The sequence below is a fragment of the Sminthopsis crassicaudata genome, chromosome 5 (genome assembly GCF_048593235.1).
Source record: "Sminthopsis crassicaudata isolate SCR6 chromosome 5, ASM4859323v1, whole genome shotgun sequence".
Lineage (NCBI taxonomy): Eukaryota > Metazoa > Chordata > Mammalia > Dasyuromorphia > Dasyuridae > Sminthopsis > Sminthopsis crassicaudata.
The window spans coordinates 310,691,754-310,716,159 of NC_133621.1; the positions used below are offsets into that span (position 1 = coordinate 310,691,754).

The 24,406-nt window shown below is 56.1% G+C and overlaps 1 protein-coding gene across 2 annotated transcripts in view; it reads right to left on the reverse strand.

Moving 5' to 3' along the window:
• Positions 1-3,778: 3,778 nt before the first annotated feature.
• Positions 3,779-24,406, reverse strand: part of TBC1D22A (TBC1 domain family member 22A) — a 280,355-nt gene continuing 259,727 nt past the window's right edge. For both annotated transcript variants that reach the window (XM_074272072.1, XM_074272071.1), the window contains one exon: positions 3,779-4,442. In XM_074272072.1, coding sequence (XP_074128173.1) covers positions 4,314-4,442 — 129 coding nt within the window. In that variant the 3' untranslated portion in view covers positions 3,779-4,313. The remainder of the gene's footprint in view (positions 4,443-24,406) is intronic.

Below are 24,406 nucleotides of genomic sequence, written 5' to 3' on the forward strand. Positions count from 1 at the left end.
TGGAGGACGGAGAGACAGGGGCATGTTTGGCGGCAGCATGGATGGCACCAGTAGCCCGAAAGAGGTAGAAGATCAAAGGGTGAAAATAAAAGTGGGGAGAGGCCAGGAGATGAGCTCCAAGGTGCCTGCACAGGGGACGGCCTTGGCAAGGAGAAGGGCTGCCTCTTCATCCGAGGTGGGGGTGGAGATGATGGAGGAGTTAAAAGGGGAGGGGGAATTCTGAAAGAACGGCCCCAATATTTTTATGTGGGCGAATGAACAAAAAGGACATTCTGCAGGAGGCTTGAGGACAGGAGATTTGGAAGAGCTATTGAAGCAAGTGAGGAAGAGAATTCTTGGAGAATCGTTTTGCTGAAATGAGTTCTTGCTGAGATGACATACAGATTTATACTAGAGCCCTGGAACATGGTTTTGTGGCTTCCTTCAGCTTGGTTCAGCAGCACATGAAGAGGAGGGAAGGAAGCTGGGAATGATTCAGATTTGGGGAAATGTGGGGGGGATTCAAGAGGACAGTGTGGAGGTGAACTGGAACCCTGAGGGATCGATCACAATGAGAACATGGGGAAGAGGAGGCCACAGAGAACTGAGGTGGCGTGGGCTGGACGTGACCGCGTGGATCAGAGCAGGGCTAAGAATCCTAAATCAGGGAAAGGAAGAGACGGAATGATAAAGCATTAAGATCACATCCAGGCATCTGGGGTCATGAAGAATCGGAAATGCCTGAAACAAAAGGGATTCGAGAGTTTTGGAACCCGGCAGTGGAAGGCCACATGTGACTCATGGAAAGGTCAATGGTCGCGGTGACAAGGAGGCACGGCTCTTGGGAATCTTCACCCAGGCTGAGGAACTAGAGAAGGGAGAGGGCTAGAAAGACTATGCATGCCCGTCGCGGGCAGGGCCTGGGACAGGGAACTAACGAAGAATAAATCCACGGCCGGGGACCCACAGCTAATGGCCAGGAGGAGAAACCGTGGCGGTCTGGTGGGACGGGGGAGCCTGGGAGTAGCCAGGAGGAACAGGGCTCTTGTCCTCACTGGGAGCAGCGTTGAGGGGGGATGAGAGAAGATGTGACCGCCTTGGACAGTGGCCTGGGAGCACAGCGCCATCCGGTGGAGGAGACGAGGTCTCAGTGGGAGCCAGAGAATAAAGGGCGGGAGAGAAGTCTGGTCCCTTAGGGATAGGAGCTCCATAGGGCGAGGGGCAGGGAGATCTAGGGATGAGAACGGGGCTGAGCTGCGAGCACCTCAGGGAGACAATGAGCAGCGGAAGCTGGGGGAGTATTACTGGGAAGGGGAGTGTAAAGAGGCTGGGGGCGCTGACCACTGAGGAATGAGTGGGCAGAGAACGGGGTGGGGGTGGGGGGTCCTGACGCAGGCGAGTGACAACATTTGGAGGCTTTCTTTTCATGCTGGGGGCCGGGCTGCTGCAGAGGCTGACCTCTGCACGGGCAGCAGATGGTCTGAGACAACTGCCCGAGTCTCTCAGACTTGCTCGGGCTAACGATCTGAGACAAGGGCGGGAGGGGGCAAAGGCCGCATTCGTGCCCAGACTCAACAGCGTTTCCTGAGCCAGCAGGCCTCTTTCCGAAACCCAGAACGTGATTCCAGCTAATGTGATGAAGATGGCCACGGCCCACCGCTCGAACAGCGCAGGCAGGATGAGATGGCCGGCCTCGTGGGACAGGCTCAGCACCCACTGACGGGCCCAGGACAGAGCCCCCAAGGCCGGCCTCCAGCCCGGCGCCCCACTCGCCCATCAGGGACCGGCCACCTTTGCCCGGAAGCTTTCCACAACGGAACCTCTCGGCTCCGGGCGCAGCCCATTCCGTGCTCAACGGCCCATTTGGGCAGAAGGCTTCACTGTGTTGCTGCAGCCGCCCACCTCCCTTCCCCCACTTGCCACCTGGGATCCAGGAGAGAACAGTCCATAGGCCTCTCACCAGCTTGGGCTCGTCCTGCAGGGGTTCCTGAGCTAAGAGGGACCTCAGAGCAGACAATGTCAGGATGGGAGGGGCCTGAGTACAGGGGGTGTCAGAGCTGGAAGGGAGCTTAGAACAGGGGGTGTCAGAGCTGGGAGGGAGCTTAGAACAGGGGATGTCAGGGCTGGGAGGGAGCTTAGAACAGGGGATGTCAGAGCTGGGAGGGAGCTTAGAACAGGGGATGTCAGAGCTGTGGGGGGAGCTTAGAACAGGGGCTGTCAGAGCCAGGAGGGAGCTTAGAACAGGGGATGTCAGAGCTGGGAGGGAGCTTAGAACAGGGGATGTCAGAGCTGGGAGGGAGCTTAGAACAGGGGATGTCAGAGCTGTGGGGGGGGGGGGGTTTAGAACAGGGGATGTCAGAGCCGGGAGGGAGCTTAGAACAGGAGATGTCAGAGCTGAGGGGGGGGGCTTAGAACACGGGATGTCAGAGCCAGGAGGGAGCTTAGAACACGGGATGTCAGAGCTGGGAGGGAGCTTAGAACACGGGATGTCAGAGCCAGGAGGGAGCTTAGAACACGGGATGTCAGAGCTGAGGGGGGGGGGGGGCTTAGAACACAGGATGTCAGAGCTGGAGGGACCTGAGAACAGGGGCTGAGAGGGGCTTCTTCATTGTTCCGGAGAAATCATTGGACCAAAGTCCCAGAGCTAGACAGGGTGAGAGTCCCGTCCGGTTCTGCTGCTTCCCCTCCGCAGACCTCCTGCCCAGGGCCTCCCCCCATCTGCAGCCGAGGGAAGGTCCGAGCCCTCGGCCACACGTCCCCGGCCCGCTCTCCCGGGCCTGTTCCGATCCTGAGGCCCAGATGACTTCTCTGGGTGTTTGAAAGTGACTTTCCACCACAGATGCTTCCATCACGCTGCGTTTGAAACAACACGAGCTTTAATAACTTTGGACAGATCCGGTACAACTCATCAAGAACATTGCCGAGCCCCCTCCCTGCACGTTTCCAAAGAAAGGCACCGTGGAAGCCCGGTGCCCCAGAAATGCCCGGGCCGCTGCACGCGGAGAGCTAGGGCGCCCCCCCGGGCAGTCCCAGAAGCCCCTTCCCTCTTCTCTTACAAAGTAAGGGGTTCTTGTGACTTCCCCCCAGCTCCTACACTGGGGGCACCTGTCCCAGAAGACATCCCCCTGGCCCATGCCCACGGTTCCCTTCCCTGACCCTTGGCACCTGGAGACCTCCTCCTCCCCCGAAGCATTGGGGGGGGTCCCCCATTTCTCAGTGAAGGCTCATTGCTGGGCCAGGATGGGCTTTCCATTTGCTCCATACACTGGACAGAAGGCAGGGGAAGAGTGCAGGCGGACAGGGCCAGCGTCTGCTTCTGTGCTCCCTCCCAGCCACGTCCTGGGCCCGTCTACCCTTCACAGGGTGCCGTCCCCCTTCTGGAGGGAGGCTGGACTCAGTCGCTGGCCCCTCCAGTGAAGCAACGGAAGTAAGAGTTTTCAAGAAGCTGCAAAGATGGGGGTGGGGGTCCTATGGCCAGACCGATGGTCTCGGGGGAGCCGGGGAGGGGCTTTCCCATGGGGCAACAGCGAGAGGGAATCAGGGCCCAGATTTGGGGCTGCCGCGCCCTCCCTCCTGCTGGGCTGGCCCTTCTGAGGCGCCCAACATGGGGCAGGATGGCGGGCGCGGGAGTGGCTGTCTCGAAGAAGGGAGAGGAGCCAGGCCGGCCCCATCGGGCCTCCCGGAAGCCGGAGGCCCTCCCCCTGGGCCAGCCTGAGTCAGGCTCTGGCCCTTCCCTCCTTCGAATAAGCCATGGGGCCCGGGCCCCAGAGCCCACGTGCTTCACGACACATTGGACTGCTTTGTTCGCTTGCTTTTTAATTTCCATTGACTTTTAGTAGAATAGAATTTTCCAGTTTGAGCCGAGCCCACCAAGCGCTCCCGAGGGGATTCTGAGCCACCGTCTCTCCCGGCTGCCTCAACTTCCCTCAGAACGCCCGCGTGCTCTCAGGGCCCTGGGGACGGGGCTCAGGGGTTTGGCAATGAGACAGCCCAGGAGGGGCGGAGAGGGGCCCCAGAAAGCCGGCAGGGCGGGCCTCTGGGCCGGAAGGTCCCACAGCAGGGCGGTCCACCTGTCTGTCTTTGGTACCTCAGGATCCCCTCCTGTTCTGTTGCAAGAAGCAAGGCTCTCTAAGCCGTGTCTACACGGGCCAAGGCCCCGGCTTTCTAGTGGGTGCAGGAAGACGGCCCCCCCCGGGGCCCCGGGGCCCGAGGCCAGTGTAGACACGGCCTCAGTGCGCACCTCACAAAAGTATGCCACAATTAGTAATAAGTCGGAAATGTGCAAACCAGAATGGAAAGTCACTCCGGGGCGGGCCGCGGCCCGGCCCTCCGGCTCATTTCTTATAGTGATTCGGGGCGTCGGCAAAGGCGAACTTGAGGCGGTAGGCCTCCGCCAGGAGAACGCTGACCTCCTCGTTTCCCCAGTGGGCCGTGGGCAAGTTCTGCAGGAAGATGAGCAGCTCCTGGCGGAGAGAGAGAGAGCGAGACCGTCAGAAGGGGGCGCTCGGGCGCGGGCGGCAGACTGGGACGACACCCTCGCCACTGGGAGTGGCCGCCACGCGGCTATCTGCCAGCACACTGGACTGAGGCCCAGGAGGGACGGGCACCACTGGGCACTTCTGCCTCGTCCGGGAGGCTCAGACCTGGACCGTGCGGGGCCTGGGACCCCCAACCGCCTTCTGGCCCTGCTCCAACTGCCCGGGAGAGCGGGAGGGATTCTGCTCCAGTGTTAAAAACTCATTTATTAAGTCTGCATCCCCACCCCTCCTCTCCTCCCCTTCCTCCCCACCCTGACCCTCTTCCTTCTCAGTCCACATTGGTGATCTCCAATTAAATGGAACACAATTCCTCCATGAATCCGTTGTAATTGTGACTCCTATGAGTTTTCAGTCATCCCTCCCAACAGCTCTCCTTCCTAAAGTGGGTTTTTAAACTGAAATCAAGGCACCAGCTTCCTGCCCAGAGCCCCCTGGGGCCTGTAGGCCCCCGGCAGCTGCCTTTCTCCATTTGGTCCAATCCTTAAATAAGGAGCCTTACTTTTCATTCATTCTGTCCACAGGACGGGAGCAGCACTAGACCCTGGCCACCCCTCCCTGCACGCCCTGACCCTGGCACACCAGTTGGAGGAGGGGCCGAAGGGCCCAGCCCCGCCAGGTCTACCGCGTGACAGGCCCAGAAGCTGACCTTTACAAGGCAGAACTAATGTTTGAGACCAGATTTAAAAAACAAATAAAATCAAACAAACAAAAAACACAAAACAAAAACAACCAAAACACCCAAACCAAAGCCCTCTGGTAATCACACCAGACAGAACGCCCTGGCCTTGCAATGGCTACGACCTCCAGGCCTGCAATGGCCCGGGGCTCTTCCATTTTAAATCCTCAGCCCTCAGGAAATGTTTTATTAACCAAAAAATGATGTGTATTATCAACCCCAAGGAGGTAGCTGGGGGGGAAATGACAGTTCTATCAAGCCCTGGAGTGGGTTAGCATTTTATAGAGAATCTCTGAGCCTCCTAAAAATCAAAACCATTCAGAGCCGCGGCCTCTCCCGCCTCCTCCCCACAGCCTCCAGAGGCTGCTTCCCATGGCATGTGCCCTCAGGCTGCACTGGCCTCCCTCAGAGGCGGCCTCGTTCAGCCTCTGTCCCTGCAGTCGCTGCATCGGCCTCCCTTCTGTGAGGGACACGACCGGTTCCTGGGGCAGAGCCACCAAACAACACTCGTAGGGCACGTGGAGGTTTGCAGAGCTCTCGGTGGGACCCAGCCCTGTGAGGGAGGGGCTGACGATCCACATCTGACACAAGGGGAAATCTGAGTTGAGCCCCATTGAGGGGCTTCCCTCAGGTCTCAGGCTATCCTCACTCCCTATGGCACCTCCTTAAACAAAGGCTTCCTTCCTGACTGCCCTAATGGGTCTGGGGGGCAGGGAGAGGGTCAGAGGCCAACTTTGTCCCGCCCTCCTCCTCTCACAGGTGGGCACCAGCCCCTCCCACTGGTCCCCCCAGCTCCCTGTAGGCAGAACCCAGCATCTTTGCCCCTCTGCCCCCCCCCCCACTTCTCCCTGGTGAGGACAGCCTGTCTCTCAGGGTCCCAACCCAAGAATCTCCCTGGGGTCTTCATGACCTCGCCCCTTCCCGCAGCCAGGCTGCTCCCTTCCTCAGCATCTCTCCAGCAGGCTCCCATCTCTGCTCTGAGTGTCCGGCTCTGGTGCAGGTCTCACTGCCTCCCACCTGGGCTGTGGCAAGAGCTTCTCCCCCTGTCCGGACCATCCTCCACTCCACCACCAAGGGGACTTTCCTAAAATGAAGGTCCCATCCTGTCCCTCCCCTTATCCATGTCCTCCTCCAGGGCCCAATGTAGCACTTTTGTTTGGCACTGGAAGCCCCACACAAGCTCTCTCCCCTCTCTGAGCCCCTCCCACCTTCCTCCCCCCTCTCTGACCCCCTCGCGCCTTCCTCCCCCCTCTCTGACCCCCTCGCGCCTTCCTCCCCCCTCTCTGAGCCCCTCACGCCTTCCTCCCCCCTCTCTGACCCCCTCGCGCCTTCCTCCCCCCTCTCTGACCCCCTCGCGCCTTCCTCCCCCCTCTCTGACCCCCTCACGCCTTCCTCCCCCCTCTCTGACCCCCTCACGCCTTCCTCCTCCCTCTCTGAGCCCCTCACGCCTTCCTCCCCCCTCTCTGACCCCCTCACGCCTTCCTCCCCCCTCTCTGAGCCCCTCACGCCTTCCTCCACCCTCTCTGAGCCCCTCATGCTTTCCTCCCTCCTCTCTGAGCCCCTCACGCCTTCCTCCCCCCTCTCTGACCCCCTCGCGCCTTCCTCCTCCCTCTCTGAGCCCCTCACGCCTTCCTCCCCCCTCTCTGAGCCCCTCGCGCCTTCCTCCCCCCTCGCTGAGCCCCTCGCGCCTTCCTCCCCCCTCGCTGAGCCCCTCGCGCCTTCCTCCCCCCTCTCTGAGCCCCTCGCGCCTTCCTCCCCCCACGACCCTATCCCCCGACCCCCCCACTGCTCCATGAACAAGCCCTCTGTCTCTCCGACCTGCAGGAGCAGGGCTTCCTTTACGGTCCAAGTAAAATCTCTCCTTCCGCAGGGAGCCCCCCCAGCTCCTCTGATATTTGCGCACACTGGTCTGTGCCCCGATCCCATTAGCCCGTAAGCTTCCCGAAGGCAGCTTTTTGAAACAAAATTGACCCCCAGAGCTTTGCGCGGTGTGCGGCCCATAGTACCCACTTGAAATAACTCTCTATTTGCTCATTCACCACGAGGGATGTGGGGGAGCAGTCCCACGGACACTTCCCAAACCGGAAGGACTGCCGTGTCCAGCGGCTTTCCTGCGTTTGGCCAGGCACTGCTTGGGCCCCTCTGACTTTCTCTTAAGTGGAAGTAGCCTCTGATCCTTAGGGAGGATGATGGGAAGGGAAGATGGCTCTGGATGTCAAACAGCAGAAACATCTGCTAATCAATAGTGAGCAGACAACACGGTTAGGGCTGTTGAAAAGGCACTCAAGGCAGAAGTTTACAAATTACCACAGAGCCAAGATGAATAAATTAATACCGGCGGAGACAAAGGACTCATTTGCCTACAATTATTATTTTCTTCCGTTAATAGGAAAAGATGGAGCCAGAACCCAGGAGTCAGCACACCAATAACACAGCCAGGTTAATTAGACACTTTTCTGTCCATAGCAGTCTCTAGTTTGTATGGCTCTGCTGAAAACGTAATGAAGCGCAATGCCTGCGGAGGGGAATGAAGCATCTGCCCGGCGGAAGGCGTCACGGAGCCCGAGCGTAGTCGTAAAGCTCTTTGACGAGCCGGGTTCGGGCCGGCCTCCAGATACCGAGGAAGAGCTGGACCGGCGGCGACCGTGGGCGACGGGCTGCAGACAGATCTCTCAATCCGCCCTTGGTTGGGCTTGGGGGATGAGAAAAGTGTAGACGGCAGCCAGTTCCTGCCTGACGGAGCTCAAAAGGGGCCATCCTGAGAGAGGGCCGGAAGGGAGAGAGACAGTTGGCGCTTCGCCTGCTCCCCGTGCTTGGGAGCCCGGGAGCTCCAGTGCTCGCCCAGAACAAATGGGGCCGGACAGCATCCGTCACTGTAAGTTTATCAGCAAAGCACAACCACAACAGACCAAGAAGGGTCTGAAGCCTCCACGCTGCTCTCCCCGCATCTCGGCAGCCTCATCTGACAAGCGGTGCTCCTGCCTCAGAGCGCTGGGCCTCGAGGCCATATTCCGGCCATCTGGACACATTAGGGGCAAGTGCAAAAGGGAAGGCGCAGTGGCTTTGGGGAAAGGCCAACCCAAGGGAAGGGGTGGGGGCTGCTGCCCCAGTCGCTTGGCCCCCCATGAGAGGAGGCTTAATGCTTTCTGAATCCCAAGGCTGGGGGGCACAATGTCCCAAAGCCAGGAAGTCAACTTCCTCCAGCAGGCCAGGAGCCTGAGCCTGGGGGACGGCCGAGAGCACAAAGGGAGGAAGGAGCTCCGGTCAGGGCCGAGGGACGTTGGCAGAAAAGTCCCACCCGGCCCCATCTGTCCATCCATCTTCTCCACTGCCGGTTCTGGTCGTTCTGGCCCCGTCCTTCCAGTGGCCCCTCAGTTAGGAATCTTAGCCTCTGGAGCCTGCACTGGCCGCCATGATGGGTCTGTCAGCCTCTTGGAAAGCCTTTCCAAGAGCCGCTTTTCAAGTGGCTCATCACTCAGCCCCAGATACTGATTCCACCTGAAATGTCTGGGTTGGAAAGGGAAAGCAAATGGAGCCAGGGGTGCCATGAAAACCTAGTGAGGCCGGCCCCTGGCCCCTCTGGGGGGACCCTGTCACTCCCCAGCTCTGGCTGACTGCTCGCCAAGAGCCACCTTCCCCTGAATCTTGCCTGCTCTCCCTCGCACTGCACCGAACCTGTTTCCTGGGCCCACCTTTATCCACCAGAGAACAGGCAAGGCTACCAGGTAAAGGCCGGGGCTCTTGCCACATCTGTCCCCACTTCTGGGCACAAGTTCTCGATCTAGGCCAGCGGAAGGAAGGAGTCTCCAAGCTCACTGACACTTCTCTGGGAATATCCCGCATCCCCCAGATGGGAAGGAGGAGGACCAGAAGGGGAGCCTATGAAGGCTTCTGGCTTCTCGTCCCAACAACAGAAGCAGTCAGCAGACATTTAATACACCCAGGCCTCCTCTGCTCCCTGACGGGCACGAGGCCGACGTCAAACTCCCGTGCCTGGCACCCGAGGCCCTCCACAGTGGGCACGCCGCTGCCTTTTCAGCCTCATTTCCTACTATCTTCCCCCATCTTCTGCTCCAAGCCAAATGGATGACCCTCCCTCTCCCTGTGTGCCCCCCTTCAGGCCATTCCCCTCTGTCCCCTCTCCCTAGAAAGTCCTCCCATCCTCGTCCACCCCTCTCCCCCATCTCTCCTTTGAGTTCTTATATGTTACTTTAAATGTAACCCCAATTCCACTTTCTCCAGGAAGTCTACCTTCCTTTTTGGGAACTCACAAAGCACTTTGGCTTTTTAATTCTTTAATGCACCAAACAAATGCTATTGGGGACCCGACCATCCATGTCTCTCTAATCCCCAAGCCAAAGCTGAATGCTTGCGTGAGCCTCCTAATTGATCCCCAGGCTTCCGGGGATTCAGACTGTATTTCTGTTTCTTGCAGCACAGTAATATTCTATGACATTCATGCACCACAACTGGTTTCAGCCATTCCCCAGGAGATGGGTGCTGATCAGAATACATCTCTAGTACAGTACTGACATGCAGGGTCATCTCTCGGAAAGGACCGCAGAACGGCGGAGCATGTTCAGAAGGGAATGGATGGTGAGGGGGCCTGGAAACTCCATGACAGGAGAATCGAGTAAAAAAATGGCCTAGAGCAGAGATTAAGGGAGAGGGAAAGTAGAAGCCGTCACCCCTTATCAGAGAGCCCTTTGTCCCAGAGAAGAGAACGAGTCTTGGAGGCCCATCCCATCACGGAGGGAGCTATCCCCTAAAGAAGTGATCTTCCCATGCCCAAAGACCTTCCAGCAGAGGCCGAAGGACCCTCGTGGGGGAGGGAGATCTGTGTTGGGGTGAGAGGCTCTTTCCATTCCCGTTCCCCAGTAACCAAGGCTTCCCTATGCACACGTTTATGACCTGAAAAGCTCAAAAAACCCGATGCTATGAAGTGATCGTCTGAGGATCAGCCACCAGCATTCGAGTATTTGGGGGCTATCACGGAGGGTTTCCCATGAATCCCTGAAACATCCCTACAAAAGGCAGAGAGGAATCATTATTTGTCTGACATCCCTTCAAGATCGTTCAGAGTGCGATTAATGACTTAGTGGCGGCTGCATTATTTAATCGCTGCTGCGGGTCATCCAGTCAGTGGTCAGGCCCATCAGGCTATCAGAGTGGAGAGAAAAGGCGTTAGATGTGGGCCAACAATCTCAGAGACACCGCTTAACATCTCTGGGCCTTCACTTCCGCAAACGAGAGCATCGGTACCATTGGCCCACGAGCTTTCTTCCAGCTCCAACAATCCATGAATCTAGGAGATCTACAACGGATGCTAATTAAAAGACAAAGGCACACGAAAAGAAACCATCAATGTTCTTTTCTCAAAAGGAAAGACAAGGACAATTTGCTTTCTTTGACCTCGCTCAGATTACAGGATTTCTTATTTTTCTCTCCAGGGAAATCTGATTGAAGTTTGTTGATTCTAGCCACAATCACAAGAATTCTTCTTTCCCTCCTTCTTAAAAAAAGCAAGAAGGAAAGAAGAGGGCCCAAATTTGATTGGCTTCCCCTTCCGTTCACTTACACATTCAGACTGTGCGCACAGGAGGGCTTGTAATCATGTTTAAAACTGGGTTTATGGCTTAACAGAGTTTGTGTTCCAAAACTGCACGGTTACAAATCGTGTTACTGAGCTGTGACGGTGGTTACTGGGGACAAGTGGAAGCGGGCCTTTTTCAGACCTCGGTGCTTACCGAGCACAGCGGGCACAGACTGTGCCTCATCGCTCTGGAAAGGCCAGGGAAAAGGGCAGAAGCGGAACCAAAATTGCTGCTCACCCAGCTCCTCTTCTCTGCACCTCGGAGAGAGAGCCGGTCACTTATGGGCAGCTCTGAGCTCGGCCTTGGGGCCACCACACTCGGGACGGACTGGAGCGGGCAGATTCTGCAGGCTAGGAAGCCGGGAAAGGCAAGGATGGGATGGATACAGGAGCAGTGGGGTGGCGGTCCTGCCAAGAAAAGGGCCTGGAGTTCAAAAGGCTTAGGGAGAAGGAACCAAAATCCCCATGACCACTTGGATTGGGGTGGGATGGGAAGGAAAAGGAAACTTTCAAGATGATGAAAGGTTTCAAGTCTGAGAGTCCAGAAGAACAGAGAAATACAGAAGTAAAGGGGAAGGGGGCTTGGATTTTAGAGACTTTGATCTTCAAGTGCAATTGGAGATAAGCCAGGGCCCATCACTAACATTTATTAAGGCCCTACTATGTGCCAGGCACTCACTGTCTCAGAATATGAAGCCAAAGAAAGGCACTTCCCCTCGTGGCAGCCAGGTCTGTGTCTACCCTGAGGTCGTGCGGTTGCCTGGTGGGCACCGGGCCCCACTTGCAGATGGAGCTTCGTGAGCCACTTTCTCACCCAGGCCATGGTTGAAGCCTTGGTAGATCCTACCAAAGAGAGTTCCGTGGGCCTGGCCTTCATGGTCCGAGGGTCCTTTGCTACATACTACAAGGCACTGTGAGAATCTTGTTCGAGACATTTTTATCAGCTCCCCTCTCCCTGACATTTCTATTTTTTTTTTTTTAAATTAAATGAACCCTGGAGCTCATCGTGATGTGGAAAATAGGACCTTCCTTCCCCATTATTGCAAAGTCTGTGATTGCCCCTGGCCCCACGACCCAGGCCAGAGGAGATTTTTTTCAGGAAAATTGCCTATGAAAAGTTCATTTTTATTTATCATCCTTTGAACCTTTCTGTCCTACTCAGAAACCTTTCAACCAATGGCTCAAAGAACAGAGAAACGTCTGACCGAGTAGAGATGAAGCCGACCACACACAGGGTCACTCTGGACCCTGGCAGGGAATGTCCCCCCCAAAAGGCCAAAAGTCCATTTTTCCACCGCTCACTCGATCACCACCACAGGGCGACCTCTGGCTACGCTGTGGGTACCCCTGAGAGTTCCCTGAGCTTCCTGTCTGACTGCTCTGAAGGAGGAATGGCCCAGCTGGACTCAACCCTGTTTCCCAGTCTATCCAACGAGGAGCTTGGACTAGAGAAGCTTGAAGGCTGGTTCGGGCTCACAGATTCTCACACACACACACACACACACACACACACACACACACACACACACACCCCCACCCTGCTTTCAAAGGGCCCCTTTACTGCCCCCACCGACAACATGAGCATTGGGAAATGCCGGCACTGGGAGCAGTCTCTTGGACAGCTCTGCTATGACGTGGAGGCAATTGTCAAATCCCAGAGGAATTGGGTCCCAAAGACAGAAAGCAGGGGTTGGCCCACTGGCCAACGGGTCATGCCCTCTGTGTGACAGAGCCTTGCAGACCCCGCAGGGCACACTGTACTTGTAATTAAGTTCCCTTTTTTCAGGCGAGGGCCTCCTGATGAGACTGCACCTTTAGGGTGCTGATAAAAGTGCAGGCCGGAGTCTCTTTGCACCAGACCGTGACGGGCGGGAAGCCTCTGCTTGCTTAAATTGGTGCTCGCAGAGCAGGAGGATCTCCACCATGCTCCCGGACTTAAAGCTGATCCAAAAAGCGGGTGCAGTGGGAGACGCAGCCACGGAGGAAGCCGGAGCTCCTCCCGGGCCCGAGCGCCCTGTCAGAAAGGATCTGGCCGAGGGGCCGGGACGACACCGTCCGTGGCGGAGGCGGCACATATGCTGCCTGCTCCGAGAGGCCTGACGGGAAGAGCAAAGACAGCCCAAGTCCCACAGCCTTTTTTCTAACTGTTTCAACTCATTATCTCAATGAAATCAAAGGGAGGGAGAAGGGCAGAGAAATGGAATTAGGGAAGGAAATCATCTGGGAGGCTCCTGCCGCTGGGGAACTGTCTTCAAAGCAACTCATCACACACAATTTAACTTGACTGAATCTGGAGCTAACGATCACTCGATAGAGGGGGACTCTGCTTGGTCCGGCTGGCAGGAACCAAGGACCCCGGAGAAGTCAGAGAGACGCTGCTCGGGGCGAGGCCAGCGACGAGTATCTGTGGTTACCCAGCCTGGCACCGGCCCAGAGAAGCAGCAGAGACGGAAGGCCGAAAGCCAGAGCTCTGGGGCAGCTACGAGGGCTGCATCTGGACTCCAGCCCAGCCTCTCCCTCACTCACCTGGGAAGGAACCCACCCCTGCTTCCTTTGGACTGCCCCCCCTCCTTCCAGGAGCGTGATGCTGAGGGCTCGCAGGACCCTGTCTCTGGGCCTCAGACGATGCTGAATCCACGCTCGGAGGGATAGGCCTCCCCATCTTGCCCAGGCCCCCACGCTGACCCCAGGACCTGGCCCTGAGCTGGTCCTCCCTCCCCAAGCATTCAGGTGGCCCAGCACATATTCATGTCCAGCTTGGTGCATTCACCTGAGAGCTTACTCCATGAGGGGACAAGTTCTCTGTCTGAGCTTGAGAGCGCCAGCTTCCTCCTCTCAGTGCATCCCCAGCTTAATTACAACTTGTGAATGGGGGCAGCTCGGTGGCGCAGTGGATAGAGCACCAGCCCTGAATTCAGGAGGACCCGAGTTCAAATCTGGTCTCAGACACTTAACACTTCCTGGCTGTGTGACCCTGGGCAAGTCACTTAACCCCCGCCTCAGAAAAATAAAAAATATTTAAAAAAACAAAAAACAAAACAAAAAAAAACTTGTGAATGGATTCTCTTGGATTCCAGCTTCAAGCCTCCCTGACCATGGGTCTACGGCATCTCTCCCATCCATCTCCTTTCCCTTCACAGGCTTTCGTTATCTTCCACTTGGACCATCATCCGTCTAATAAGCCTCCCTACTCTCGTGATCAACTATTCTCTTCCATACCAGGCTAAATTAACCTTCTGAAAGCACAGGGGTGACCACACTCAGCAACCTTCAGGGACTCCCTAGTGTCTCTGGGATAAAAACCAAACTCTTCCTGGCTTCATTCCCACGAGAAAACCATAGCATCGGCTTCCACTTGGCTATGAAGATAATGCCTGGGGCCATGACTGAGCCTCCCTGAAAAGAGCCAGGTACTGCCCAGGTGCCAAGGAGGACGCTGCTGCTAAAGGGAAGGAAGATCCAGAGGTGGACACGTCTGTTCAGTCTTTAGTCAAGGCCTCCAATCAATGTCCCATGACACTGGTTGAATTCCTCTTCATTCTTTAAAGCCTGGTTCACATTCCACTTCCACAGGGATTCGCTCCTGCTGCCCGCAGCCAATGGCTCGCCCACGGGCCTCACAAAGCATGCTGCGCCTCTCTAACGTACGTCTCCTATGATGTGGACATTCAGGTTATTTGTGTGCATCTCTGTGTTGGTTTCCGAGCACCAGGTCAGCAGGGACCAGGTCTTATACTAATTCAATTCTACAAACCTCCATTGAGGGGTTCTAATATACAAGCCTCTCTACTAGGAGGCCGGGGACATGGAAAAGATGGAGCCCCCGCTGCCTGTTCTCGGGTCCCATCTATTTTCTCGGGAATTAGGAGGAGTAGTAGGCGGCAGAGAAGTAGCAGTGACAAGAGCAGAGAAGAGATCCAGACACGAAGTTCTGAAAAACAAAATCATTCTGGACAAAGTAGGAAAGACCTCCAGCGAATGAATGCTGCTTCCTGGGGCAGGATTCGGGACTTGGCACTAACCTTAAAAGGAGAAGAGCACACAGCTCTTGCCCTCCAAAAGCTCATGGAGTCGTTGGGGACACACAGAAAGAACCCAAACGCTCCCTTGAATCTCCACTACGGGCCACGTGAGAAGCAGAAGCAGAAGTCCTGAGGAAATCCAGAGAGAGGCCGTGTTCAGGGTTAGAAGGGCCCCAGAAGACCTCCTGGAAGAGTCTCCGAGCATTAAAGGATTTGGAGGGTCTGGTACAAAAGGCTATTCCAGGCAGGAAGATGAGATCAGCAAAGAGAGGAGCCCACTCCATTTCTGCTCCACACAAGCCACACTCTAGATAACTAAATTTTACGGTGTTAAAATATTGACTTTCGGCGAGGTTGATGTCATAGGCTCACTCACTGGTGAAATGGCATTTTTCCTAGTTACATAAATTGTGAAAAATTATTAAATTTCTTGAGTGTCTCGACTCAGGGTTCTCTGATTGATTTTTCAGCTGCTGATGAAACCAAGAAGAAAGACTCACACTGTAGTTTAGATTTCAAAAGGTCAGATTCACAAATCGAGAACATTAGGTCATTATTGACCTCTCCTATGCTGGGGAAGGTTGGGAAGGTGGTAGAAAATCACTCGTCTTTCCAAGTGAGGAGAGAGGGTCTCAGATTTTTGTATAAGAATCAGTATAGTCTTTGTAAGACAAAGTTAAAGGAACGTATACCATAAAATAAGCTGCTTGCAAGATAATTATTTAAATATGTATGCATATATAGGATTTAACACATAATTTACCATGTTTTGTATATATTGGATTACCTGTCACTAGGGGAGGAGGTGGAGGAAAAGGGGAAAAAAATTGGTTTTGCAAGGGTTGATGTTGAAAAATTATCCGTGCATATGTTTTGAAAATAAAAAACTTTAATTAAAAAAAATAATAAATAAATAATAAAAAGAAAAGAAAAAGAAAAAGAAAGAAAAAACCCAAGCTAATTACCATTAAAATAGAAGAGAGGCAAATTGTCCCTTGGTACTGCTGCTCATACTCACGGCTAAGGGATGAATGATACAAAAGACAAAACACATAATTGAAGCTTTAGCATGAACAAAATTAATGCAAACTCAGAGAAGAAGGAAGTAGTTATTCAACTGGGAAAGGAAAAAAAATCTTTGTATCTCAAAGAAGGACCTGTCTGAGATCTAAGATGTTTAGACAACTGACAGAAACATAGAAGACTAAAAGTCAATTCCTAGTAGTGGTTAAAGAATAGGAACAAACTGGTCTCAAAAGGAGAATTTCAAACTATTAAAAATCAAAGGAAAAGATGTTCTGAATCACGAATAAGAGAAATGTAAATCACGACAATGCCGGGGGGCTGTCCTCACATCCAGATGGCTATGGAGGGGTTATGGCCAGAAAGATGGGGATCGGTCCAGCTGTCCTGGAAAACAACTGGGAAGTCGGTTAAAGCAGTGGCTCAAGTGCCGTACCCTCGCCCCCTTTGATCTGGACGGGATTCACTGCGGGGATTTTATCAGTGGGGCAATAATACAAAGAAAGACCCCACAGAACTGAGTGTGGTTCACAATGTAGCCTTTTCACTCTTATGTTGTTTACTTGCGTTTTGTTTTTTCTCATTTTTTTTCCTTTTTGATCTGATTTTTCTTATGCAGCATGATAACTGTGGAAATACATATGCATACATTGGATTTAAGATATATTTTAACATGTTTAACGTATATTGGATTACCTGCCATCTAAGGGAGGGGAGTAGGGGAAAGAGGGGGAATTTGAAGCACAAGTTTTGCAAGGGTTGAAAAATTATCCATGTACATGTTTTAAAAATAAAAAGCTTTAATTAAAAAAGACAGACGGACGGACAGACAGACCCCAGAGCTCACAAAATACTTGTGGCAGAACTTTCTGTAGGAGCAAAGAACTGGAAACAAGCCATCGAAGAGAGAACGGCCCGGAACGTGGCTGAAGGGACGCCCCGCGTGCTCCCTGGGTTCTGCCGTAAACGATGACGACCGGAGAGAAGCGCGGGGGACCTGGATGACACTGCGGGACTGCTACACTACAAACCTGGCCCCCAAAGATGAGGGGCACTGGTACCTCCGTGCACTGCCCTGCTCTTTACAGAGACAAAGCCTCCGACTGTGGAACGCCACAGAGATCAGACCACAGTGATATGTTGGATAGGTTTTTTTCCTTGATAATCTTTTTTTTTTTTTTTTATTACAATAAAAGGATTAATCTCTGGGAGAATGACTAGGAAAGGATCTATGAAAGTGTCAGCACTCAAAAGAAACATCGGTAAGCGGCTGTTCTTAAACAAAACTACCGACTCGGCACAGAGGACGCTCTCCATCCCCTTCCCACTTCACCAGGGAATGGTGAACGTCCGCCCCATTCACACGCTCACCAAGCGACGCCAACAGGAGGCTCGGGCCGCTCACCTTCCTACGCGGGGGCGGGGGGGGGGGGAAGGTTCTGATTAACGCTTGTGCCCCTGACGCCCAAAGGGGATGAGAATTTTACCGGCCAAGAGACCCTGCGGGAAGGAGAGAGATGGGGAGCACCCATGGAAACGATGTGGCCATCAGCCAAAGGGACGGGCGTTGGGGACAGTCCGTGCTGAAAAGGCTAGGAAAAGCCAGTGTGTTCACGCAGGGTTAGATAGTCCGGAACCTCCTGGGGGAGGGAGCCCGGGATTACTTAGTGCGGATTCCCAAGGAGTGGGACCCCCCACTCCCACCGTCTGGGAAACATCCTCTAGGGGTCCGCGGAGCAGAAACTCTTTCCACAACAATACGAAGGCATTTATTCTAATGTGGTAAGTACTGGCAGGTAAGTGGATGCCAGAGGGCAGAGGGCAGGCTCCTCAGGAGGAGTCCGGTACAGCCCCTCTCAGAGAGGCACCGGGCACCGCACACTGAGAGGGAGCTTCTCGAGCCCAGGTCCTAATTCAGGGGGTGTCGCGTCCCCCCAATGGGCCTAGCACAGTGTCAGGCACCGAATGCTTACTGATCCTCAAGCAAAGGCCCCGCCCCAAGTTCTCTGAGCCGACCCAGGCTTGTTGGGCAAGAATCCCTCACCTTACTTTCCCCTTCGGAGTTACAAAGTGCCGTGTATCTCATCAGGTCCTTCCCATAGCCCGGGAGCCAGAGCTCGCCGAGGAGGCCAGTCTAGGCCGCGGGCCTGGGACGGGACCCCGTTCTGCTGGGGGGGGGGGCAGCCAGGGGCGGGAAGTACTGGGCAGGACATGTTACAGGACAGGACCACGCTGCTGATGCCAATGTGGGGCCAGGCCAGTAGAGGGCTCGTCTTACAAAGTCTACCATCCGGCCCCTGGCCCAAGGCCTGGGCCAGAAAGTCAGCCCTGTCCCGCGCCTGGGGCTGGGACCCAACCTGGAAGTCGTTGAGCCATGGGGATGGGAGAAAAGACTTACAGAGCAGCCCGGACTGTGGAGCCCAGCTCCAGCCGCCCTTCGCACGCCCATCTGACAAAGGGGCAACCTGACACTCAGAGCTTTAACCGACGTGCCCATGGTCTCCCAGCAGGAGGAAGGGTCGGGGGATTTGAACCAGAACCCGTCACAGGAAGCCCCACAAGGCTGACTCCCTTCTACTTGGTGGGGCTGATGTGGACGCTCTCCTGTCCGGCATTCAGGGCCCTCCACAGCCCAGCACCAACCTCCCTTCCCTCCTCCAAGCCACGTCATTGACCTCCTCCCCTCGCCACCCCGTAGGCCCGGCGAGACCGAACCCTCCTACTCCTGAATCCAACCTGCGCTTTTGCTCACCCTGTTCCCCTCTCACTAGGGGTTGGATTCCAGCTCATCTTTTAAAGGCCTTTGGTCTCCTTGAAGACTATCTGGACTCAGCCCCCCCACCATGCGCGTGTCTCCCAGGGCCAGACTGGAAGCTGGTTAGGGGACAAGAGGAGAAGATGGGGTTCCGGTGATCCCAGGGAGGCTGTAACTGGCGCCCAAGGGATCAGATGGCAGCAGTGAGGAGGAATGGGGGGGTGGAGAAGGGAGGGGAGGGCAGACTCGAGGACAAGGGGGAAGAAGGAAGGGGAGGAGGAGGAGACATGGAGAGAGAGGAGGAGGGAAAGGGGGACACGCTTGGAAACGTAGACAACAAGGACCTTGGACTGTGGTCTGGGAAGTCTGACCTTGACTCCGCTGGCAATGAGAAGTCACCGGAGAGTTCTGACTAGAGGAAAGACGAGGTGCAAGGGAGGCGAAAGGGCCTGTGGAAGAGGGAACGGCCAAGGGGGATTGAGAAGATTATCCAGGTTTGGAAGGGCCAGAGGAGAGCCAAAGATAATGGCAGACCTGAGCCTGTGGGGCTGGGAGGAGAATGGGCCACAAAGAGAGGCAGGGACGGCAAGAAAAGGAGACTTCTGGGGAAGGGACGCCAAGGGGGCCCACAGAGTGCCCCTGCCACTGGTCAGTTTAACCCACAGGTGACAGACCCAGCCTACCAGCTCCTGCTGGCGGGCAGACAAGATGGCTCAAATCCTATGTCCTTCCTGGTTCTGAGCAGATGTTCCCAAAATTCTGGATATTGGCTGGGAATACTTGGTTTTTTTTTTTTTAAATAAAAACTAAAATTGCTCCCAAATATGAGCTTCTCGCCCCCAAGCGCATCTCCTTGCTGGAAGGGCCCGGAGATATGTCTTGGACACATACCAGGTCCTTTTGTTCTGAAGAATTAAATACATAGCTGAGTACGACAATAAATGCGGTCTGACATTTGGCTAAGTGTCCAATTAAGCGGCTATGTTTAGAACTTTCAGAAAAGTGTCTGAACTAAATCAACCGAACCCGAGATGTGTATCCCCAAACAGTGCCGACGGCCACTTCCAGCGTCGGGCCTAACGAGGGCCTCTCAAGCTGGCCTGCTGGCCTTGGGTCAGACCATCTGAGCCCTGTGACCCAGAGCCTTGGGGAGAGCCGGCGGGCAAGTCGCTCGCCCTCCCTGAGGCTGTTTCTTCATCTACAGGATGGGAAACAGCCAAACTTGCCAGCTTTGGGAGAGACAAAGTGGTGCTCCAGAGCCTCGTTGGAAGGGGCAGTGAGCGCCCGATCACAAACAGGGTCAAACAGCGCGGCTGGCTCACGTTCCCTCGGACGACTGCTCTCTCCCGTCCTTTCTCCACCTGCCTCCTGCACTTTTCCCTCTGCACCACTCACATGGCTCCTCATTGTCCCTTGCCCGGACTCCTGGGCTCCCTCCAGGCCCTCCCATTGCCATCCAGCCTCCGCTCGGCTCAAACACCAGCGGCACTCTATCACCTTAGGGCCACATAAAATCCGTTCCAAATTCACCTTTCCCACCCAATGCTGTCCGTGCCCCCCCTCCTGTGCCATCTGTGTGCTCTCCCCGCCACAGCTCCCTCTCTCAGAAGCCCCCACTGTCCCCGGACTACGCTGCAGCATGCCCGTTACCATCTCTTTCCAGGGCCTCCTGAGGGGTCTTTTGTTAGCGTTTGCTTATTTCCTCTGCACACCCAGTGCCGGGCAAACAGAAGGACTTAATCAAGGCTTGCCTCGTGGGCTCAGCCTTCCCTCTCTCCTACTTGACCTGCAGAACGGCCCAGATGGGCAGAATCACTGTGGCCTGGGCTTGATCCCCACTCCTCCCAGGCAGAAGCTGCCGCCCCAAGACATCTGGGGAGGGCCAGGACAAAGGGAGCCTCTGGGCAGCTCAGTGTCTCCTCTGTAAGTGAGACGGTCACACAAGGCACTGGCTCTCCCTCCAGGCCCCCTGCCGTGTGTCCTCCTGAGACGGGCCTTCCACCCGTCCCTCTCCTAGCCTGCCTGGCACAGAGTCAGACCAATCTGCCAAATACTCGGTTCACCAAGCCAAGCCGGCTCTCCACTGAAAACCTGGTGGTGGGACCCCTCAGCCTGGCGCAGGACGAGAGAGGGCTGCGGACCTCCGGCTGGGGGAAACCCCCCGGCTGGTGCTTCTTCCAGGGGTCCTGGAGGCATTTCCGGCTCCCAAAACCAAACCCTATTCTCCTGCTCGCCCCAGCTCACCCCTTTTCTGAACTTCACCATGGCTCACAGCACCCCTGGGAGCCCAATCCCGGGGTTACCCCTGACTCCTCCCTCTCCTGCACCTCCCCTCTACCCAATCTGATGTCACCCTCTCAGTTCTAGCTCCTTCCACTCACGCTGTGGCCCCCAGGCTGGCTCAGACCCTCGTCTTCTTTCCTGTGATCATGGAGTGAAGGCAGCAGTGAGGGCCTACGACCTAAAGGCAGCAGACTGGAGGCAGGCAGACCGACCGGGAGGTGAGGGCCTACGACACCCGTCCCTGACACATCACGCACCGAGGGGTCTGTCTGCTACGGAGAGGGAGCTCGGCCTCATCCCCCACTGAGCTCTGGGGCAGCTCCGACAGCCGCTTCTTCCTTGTCTCTCTCCTTGGACCGTAGGCCAAAGCCCGCCTCTCTGCCACTGCCCCTCTCCACGCTTTTGTCCGGCCTGCAGGCCCCCACGCCTGCCGTGCCCTCTCTTGTTCCTCTCCCTTACATCCCTGCCTCTAGAACATCCCTGTCACGGGGCAGCTTTTGCTGGAGAACTGAGCAGGAGAGAAAAGGGAGTCCCGGGAGAAAGGGGAACACCTGGGGGGAAGGGGGCTCCTTCCCCACCTGCCGCCTCCCACGAGGGCAGCCGAGAGCTCCTGGCCACACAGCCCGGTGGCTGGACATGGAAACGAGAACTCCGGCAGGGCCCTGAGCTGGAGGAGGAAAGATGTGGGCCCTTCTGTGGCTGGGGCAGAAACGGGGGGAAACCGCGGCCCACTGACACACTAGGCCTGCCCGGCCAGAATCGGGCCTTCTGGGATCCGTGGCAGCAGAAAGAAACAGGCCGGTGCTTCTGACGACAGATTTTAACGTCCTGGCAAATGCGTGAGCCCCTTCAGCGGGGCTCGAGGAAAGAAAAGCAGCCGATGCAGCCTGCTCTGAATGGACGTGGCCCTGGGGAGGCCGCGGAGCCTTCCCAGCCAGCTCGGGGGACAAGAAGCCACGTGTGAGCAGGATCCCCATCGCAGAGGGAAGCTCGAGGCTCAGACTGCCGGGGGACCTCCCGGGAACACACGACAACATGCCTCAGAATCTGCTCTCCAGCCCGGGGCCGGGACCCCCTCACTCGCTCCACACAGAATCCCGTCTCCCAGCTGCGTCTGGCCCACTGGCGGATGAATACAGCCCCTCCGCCACCAGCCTGGAAAAATTCACACGAACTGGTGCTGAGCAAAATAAGCAAAACCAGAAATACGTTGTACATAGTTACAGCAACTTTAGGAGAAAAGCAGTCCCCTCGCGGGGTCTGGGTCAGGGAGGACTCAGTGCCGCTCCATCACAGCACTGGGATCTGGGTTCAAGTCCTGCCTGTGCATGCAGTTATTAGCATCAACCTCTGGGGCCCAGCTTCCGCACCCAGCTCAAGACAAGATGTGTGCTCTCTCCCAGCCGCCTCACGCTTTAAGACTCCGTGACTGGAGGCAGGAAGCACTGTCTCGGCAGGCAACGAACCCCGACGAGTCACTGGTGGGGAGGGGCCCTGGAAGCAGGGTGCCCTGGCGAGGGGCCAGCCCGGGCAGTGGGGGCTTCCCAAAGTTCTCCCTTCCACCTGTTTCTCTACCCCCAGTCGCCCTGGCACTGACAGAACTCATGTTCGACTTGGTCCCTCTGGGTCCCCACGGCGCCACTTGCCTTTTCTCCTTGTTCCTCACCCACTCCCCGCATCCATAAGCCGCCATGCTCCGTCACAAGCTCTTCCCCAGACACAGCCCTGCTCCACTTCTCCAACCTCCCTCTAGAGTCCAACCGTGGGTCCCACTCCTTCAGTGCCCGGCAGAGATGAAGACAAATCGGCCCCCCGGGCGCACTATTTCTGGGTGCCCGGTTCTGTGCACAAAAGCACGATGCATCTGGGTGGAACACCGACCCCACGGGTCAGGTAGGAAGCCACTGTGGAGACCAGCCCCTTGGGTATTAGGAGAACGGACTTGATGCGGGGTCACCTGAATTACTCTTCAAACCCAAGTGCTTTGTGGGGACGGTGCCATCGCCCGGGACGCTGGAGGAAGGAGACAGAACTCCCGAGGGACAGACGGATGGCAATCATCCAACATGAATAGTGAATGTCAGGGAGGACCCCGGAACGGCATTCTGTCTCCCTTCTGAGCTCTCAGTGAGGTCAGCGCCGGAGTGGGAGGCAGGAGGGCCGGAGGGCAGAACTGGCCTTGGAGACTTCCCGCTGTGTGACCCTCCTGGCTTCCGTTTCCTCCTCTGTAAAGTAGCAGCCCCTGCCACGGGTGTAGGGATAAAAGGAAATCACTGTGACACGTTCTGCAAGCCCCCAAGCACACGGAAAAGCTACTGCAGTTACTGCCGTTAATCCTGAAGAGAGGAGGGTCGCGGTGACTAATGGCTCTGCCGAGTCGGGCCCCGGGGCCCTGGGCCTCGGCCTGCCTGTGACTTGGGCCCGGGAGTTTGGGCGGCTGCGAAGGGAGGAGGCTTTTCTGTGCTCAGAGTCAGAAGCGGGGCTCAACAAGGGACCCCGCATTGAGAAGCAATATTTCCCCGCTTGTTCTCCACCTGGGCTTAAATCAGTTCCGGCAGCCGCGGGCGCCGGCGATGCGCTCCCGCCTGCTCGTTTCGGAACGACTACCCGGACGCAGAGCTGGTGTCTGCCTGGCCTGGAGATTTAGACATTAAGCTGGCTGCGACGCCATGAGAGAGAACGCCGCGGCAGGCCGCTCCTCCTGGATCCGAGGGGCCGCACGCGCAACTGTGGTCTTTATGTCTGAGGGAAGGGCTCTGGTGGGTTTTTTAAAGCGACACTTAGGCTGTCTCTTCAGCAATTCTGTCCAGCACCGGTAATCAAAAGCCTTCACAGTGACTGCCAGGGAGCTGAGCGGAAGAGACAGATAGTTAATCATTCTGTTTTATAATTTCACCCTGCGGACCACAAGGAAAGGCTTTCCTCGGTACCGGCGAGGCGCAAGATTCTGGGGCCAGATAAAAGAAACTCCATCTTCCTTTCAGAAACTCTAAAGCCGCCCCCCATTCTTGGGGTCAAATGAACATCAAAGAAGGCCCGGGGAAGCGAGCCCCACGCCAAAGGGTACCGGGGGTGCAAAGAACCTGTTGTCTGTTGCACTCACTGTCGAGGGCAGAGGCGGAGCGAGTCCGGGCTGAAACTCCCAAGGAGAAACACCCGACGTCGGTCAGAGAGCCGCAGTCTCCAATCTCTCTTCCTAGCTTATTTTAAATGACACGTTCTTCCTCCTGCCTCCTCCGGATTGCCGCCGCCACTGCTGACTGGGGACAGGCCAGGAGCCTCCGATCCAGGATGGAGGCGAGCCTGGCTCGTCACACGAGGAGGACCTCCTTCCCTTGTCATCTGGAGCCAGGGCCTGGTCCCACATGCAGGCGTCTAGATGGCGACCTCGGAGAGACCCAAGTCCTCGAAGCCTCTGCCGTGGCCGCCGAGCAGCCTTGTTCCGTAACCTTCTAGGACTGACGATGATGCTGGAAGGTGGGGAGACGGCGGAGGGCCCTGGTTTTCATCACAAAGGCAGTCTGTCTGGGGGTGGGG